The sequence below is a fragment of the Panicum virgatum genome, chromosome 3K (genome assembly GCF_016808335.1).
Source record: "Panicum virgatum strain AP13 chromosome 3K, P.virgatum_v5, whole genome shotgun sequence".
Classification (NCBI taxonomy): Eukaryota; Viridiplantae; Streptophyta; class Magnoliopsida; order Poales; family Poaceae; genus Panicum; species Panicum virgatum.
Genome location: NC_053138.1, coordinates 34,757,657 through 34,761,987, shown reverse-complemented (window position 1 = coordinate 34,761,987; position 4,331 = coordinate 34,757,657). Strand labels below are relative to the sequence as shown.

At 44.7% G+C, this 4,331-nt stretch overlaps 1 protein-coding gene across 1 annotated transcript; it reads right to left on the bottom strand.

The window, feature by feature from the left end:
* Positions 1-1,399: 1,399 nt before the first annotated feature.
* On the bottom strand, positions 1,400-3,769 carry LOC120699072 (protein G1-like9). The gene has a single exon (XM_039982931.1). The coding sequence runs from the start codon at positions 3,558-3,560 to the stop codon at positions 2,658-2,660; it is 903 nt and encodes a 300-aa protein (XP_039838865.1). The 5' UTR covers positions 3,561-3,769; the 3' UTR covers positions 1,400-2,657.
* Positions 3,770-4,331: the final 562 nt, after the last annotated feature.

The window sequence follows — 4,331 nt, the reverse complement described above, 5'->3', positions numbered from 1 at the left end:
GCTCGTCGCTCAAGGAGCATGTACTCGTACTAGATTTCATTCTGACTGACTGTCGGCAAATATCCTCCCATCTCCGTTCCCCCGCCGAGAGAGAGAAAAAAAACAAAGTTACTGAGTTCCACGCGTAAAATTTTTTGGGTTGGAATCTTGTTAATTTTAAGTACTAAATGAAATCAATTTATAGATTTTTTTTGCACAGATGGGTTGTAAATCGCGAGACGAATCTAATGATGATAATTAATCCATAATTAATTAATAATTAGCGGATAATTACTGTAGCATCACTGTTGCAAATCGTGGATTAAGTAGGTTCATTAAATTCGTCTCGCGATTTACAGCCCATCCATGCAAAAAGTTTTGTAAATAGACTTCATTTAATACTTCATGCATGTGTCAAAATATTCGATGTGACGTTTTTTTTGCGTTTACAGAGTTTATGAGGTGTGATCTAAACAGGGCCTGATCGTGATAACTTTGCAGTACTGTGACGACTGAGGATACAATGATGAATGATCTCCAGCTCCCTTGCAAGGATCGGATGCTAGGTAAATATACGTGCGTATATGGTTTTGTTCAAACATGTTCTTTCAGTTTCTGAAGCCGTTTTCTTTTTTCACGCAACCACAAGTTAATTAAACTTAATAACTGTCTTGGTAACTTTAGAGGAACAGGTTGACGTATGGATTACAAACCTATAGGTGACTGAAGAGTGTGTGTGTGCGCGCGCGCACAATGAATAAATACTTCTGGAAGGAGGAGTGTGTGGTGAGTAAACTTAATTAGCTAGACATATATCTACTAGAGAGATAAGGACAACAAATAAAGAAAGAAAAATAATGGTTTGTACACATGTGAGATGCATTCATGATTAAGAACATCCAAGTGCTAGCTAGCAGTTGTTCCATTATTTAACACAAGCTTATATATGCTGTACGTCTAGATTATCTTGGAGAGGACGACTTCCATTCTCATAAAACGAACAAATAAAATAAATTTAAGGGCTGCACACTTTATTTTGATGTGCATTATTACTGATCGAAATGCATGCATCCACTGCTTAGTATGGAAGCATATCGATGTTCGAGAAATTTTGAAGAATACCAATATTTTAGGGAAAAAACAACACGTGCAGTCACAAAATAGGGTCTTCAGTCTAGAAGGCACAAACCGTACTACAAATTTCTAATGTACTTTAATTGTAAAGGACAAAAAAATGATGAATGAGTATCTCTCACGACGAACCTACTCATACCATTGTACTGCCATGACTGCTAGAAACATTTATAAATGGAATTATTTCTCATTATGGTTGCAAAAGATACAATTTGCATGATCACGCATGCATGTATATGCATTAATGACCAAAATATACTTTTGATTGCAAGGAGTGGATATTATGTAAACGTATAGCTATCTCATTTAGGCAGCTATTCAATTCTTTACAAAGACAATTGCATATGTTTTATGTACGATAGACATTCATAGAAAATCAGCCTCACTATGTAATAAGAAAAATCTCAAAGTAAAAGGCTCTTTATAAAAAAAGCCCCTGATACACGATACCGTTGGCGAATCATTATGACGAAAACTCCAAATACAGGTAGAAAATTGATGAAGACAACATGACATATCATCGTGCTGGCAACCAGAACAAAGATGATGACGATGAGATGACCCGAAAACAAAAATGGAACGAAACCGAAAGAGAACGCGACGAGAGAGACATCATTGCACTTGGAAAAGAAGATGACAAGAGAAGCAATTATTTGGATTCGAGAAGCTTATGTTATGTATGCACATTTAATTCAGATATATCGTATCGATGCCGACATGTGATGTGCAACTTTGGTGTATGCTTACATCTTTTTTCTTTTCTACATATGTATAAACAAATAAATTAAAAATGTATGCTAGTTAGGGGCGCTGATCATTTTCTGTGAAGTCAACATGAAAATCCTTTCAAATCTTTTCCTTTTGCAAGCGGGACATCGCAACTAATGTTGTATAAAACTCTATAACACCGTAGGTTCAACAACTACTGTACAAATAATATGTGTGTGTGTGTGTGGTGTGGACCCTTTGTTGTCCGCTCCAACGATAGTGCCATCTGAGACGACTGAAATATAATGTGAATCTGAATGGGACCTAGAAAATGGAGGGAAAACTAAGGGAATAAAAAAATGGATAAGGGTCATCACAGGCTGCACTAACGACACAATCATGATTATTAGTTGTTAATATAAGAAGGAACACACATCATATATACTAGCTAGAAATCCAAATCAATGTGACCCCGGCCCATGCCACTCAAATTAAATCAGCAAGCAGTAAAAGCTTGAGCATATATGCATCATGAATATGTATGATGAAATAAAGACATCATATCTGAGATGTAGAGCAGAGAGGGGTTATCTTTCTCTACGTCCTGCAAATGAAATTTTCTTGAAGTTAACTGATATGGATGTTTTCTTATATAGTTTGTACTAGCTCCTAACATGATCCTACAAATTCCCCTAAGACCTCTCTTATACCAACAACCAATATCATAATAATAGTAATAAGCAAATAAAAATTTTAAGATGGAGGTGGGGATTAGAATTGGGATCGATCGAAGTGATGAATCGGAATCAAAAGGGTATGCAGATGATCTGCACTTATCACGAACACGGCGCGGATCCTTGTGCCTCCTTTCTTGTCGTCGTCGTCGTCGCAGCAGCACTGGTACTAGTAGTTGCACTAGCACTGGAAGCACTTGTAGGAGGAGGAGGAGCCGAGGATGGCGGTGTGTTCTGTTGTGGTTCACCGGACGGCGACGGTTCGCCCTCCTCCTCCTCCTCGTCGGCGCCTCCCGACGACCCCGCGCCCTCTGCGGTCACAACAGGAGGCGGCGCGACGGGAGGGGCGGCGGCGGCGCTCCCGCGCTTGCGTTTCTTCTTCTCGTAGGGGATGCCGCGCGCCTTGGCCTGCGCCTCCCGCACCTCGCGGAGGTAGATGCGCACGGCGCGGGCGGCGAAGGGGTTGGACTCGGGGCGGCCGCCGGACTCCTCGTACGCGGCGCGGAGGCGGCCGATGAGCGCGTCGAGGCTGCCCCAGGCCTGGCGCAGCGGGCACGCGCAGGGAGCCGGCGGGTTGGGCTTGCCGAAGTAGGCGCAGCCCTCGGCGTGGACCTTGGTCTTGCCGAACTGGTCCAGGTAGCGGAGGAACTCGATGACGTGCGCGCCGCTGCAGCGCGCCAGCGTCAGCGGCGGCTTGTGGTTGCGCAGGTACTGGAGGAACGTGTTCCAGTCGCGCCGCTTCTGCGACTCGTACCGGCTGAGCCCCGCGGGCGGCGGCGGCTGTTGCGCCAGCGGTTGCGGCTGCGGCTGGGGCGGCGCTTCCTGCTGAGCCGCTGCCCCTCCTCCTGCCGGCTGTTGCCTCTGCGCTCCCTCTTGCTGCGGCGCTTCCTGCTCTGCCTGCCGGCTCGACGACGCGGCCTTGGCGGCGGCAGAGGACGACGGCCCGGCCTCCGCCGGCGCGCTCGTCGTCCCACCGCCGCCTGGCGCGTCGGGGCCAGGCTCCATGGCCAGCTCGATTGCTCTGCGTCTCTCCCTCCTCTCAGTACTCTCTCTCTCTATAACTCTGCCTGCCCTCTGGTTAGTTTATTAGGTAGGATCCGGGGGAGGAGAGAGGCTAGCTAAGCAGAGAGAGAATCGAGGATGGGAGGGAGGGAGGTAGAAGAAAGGGAGGAGAGAAAGAAGCGGCTGGTTGGGAGTGTGGTATCCTTTGCGCGCGGCTTTTGTCGCTGGTTGGGTTAATAGCGTCTCCACTACACGCTGTCGTCTGCTTCTTCATTTCTGTTTTTTTTTTTTGCATTTACGTTTTTTCTTGTATTTACCGCTGTAGTACGTACTAATAATAATTATTTTGCGATGCACTTTTTCCAATATATATAAGTAGAATGGATTTTCCCCATGCATAATATCTATATAAGATAGGCCTTTTTTGACAGAAATTTCTTCAATTTCTTTTTGTCACTTTAGTGCGTATAAGAATTTGGATCCATCGCTCGTGTGCTGTCCAAGAGTGATTTCATTCTGCTCCATCTGTATGCACTTTGTTTGTTTTCCTTTGTTGTTTTTCGTCGCAGCCTTTAGTTTGAAACTTAATTTGAACGGGATTTTGGACTCATCACTGGGGCTGTGCAAGAGTGATGTGGGTCAGGTCAGGTGGGACATCGTGGAATATCATGTCAGCTTCTGAAAACGGTATGCTTGCCAACAGCTAGCTGATTTGATTTATGACATCATGCATCAATGTTTGTAATGGTACATATAGATGCAGTGGGTTTCTGT

Excerpts from the sequence above, each read along its gene's own strand:
- LOC120699072 (XM_039982931.1), bottom strand. The coding sequence starts at position 3,560 with ATGGAGCCTGGCCCCGACGCGCCAGGCGGCGGTGGGACGACGAGCGCG.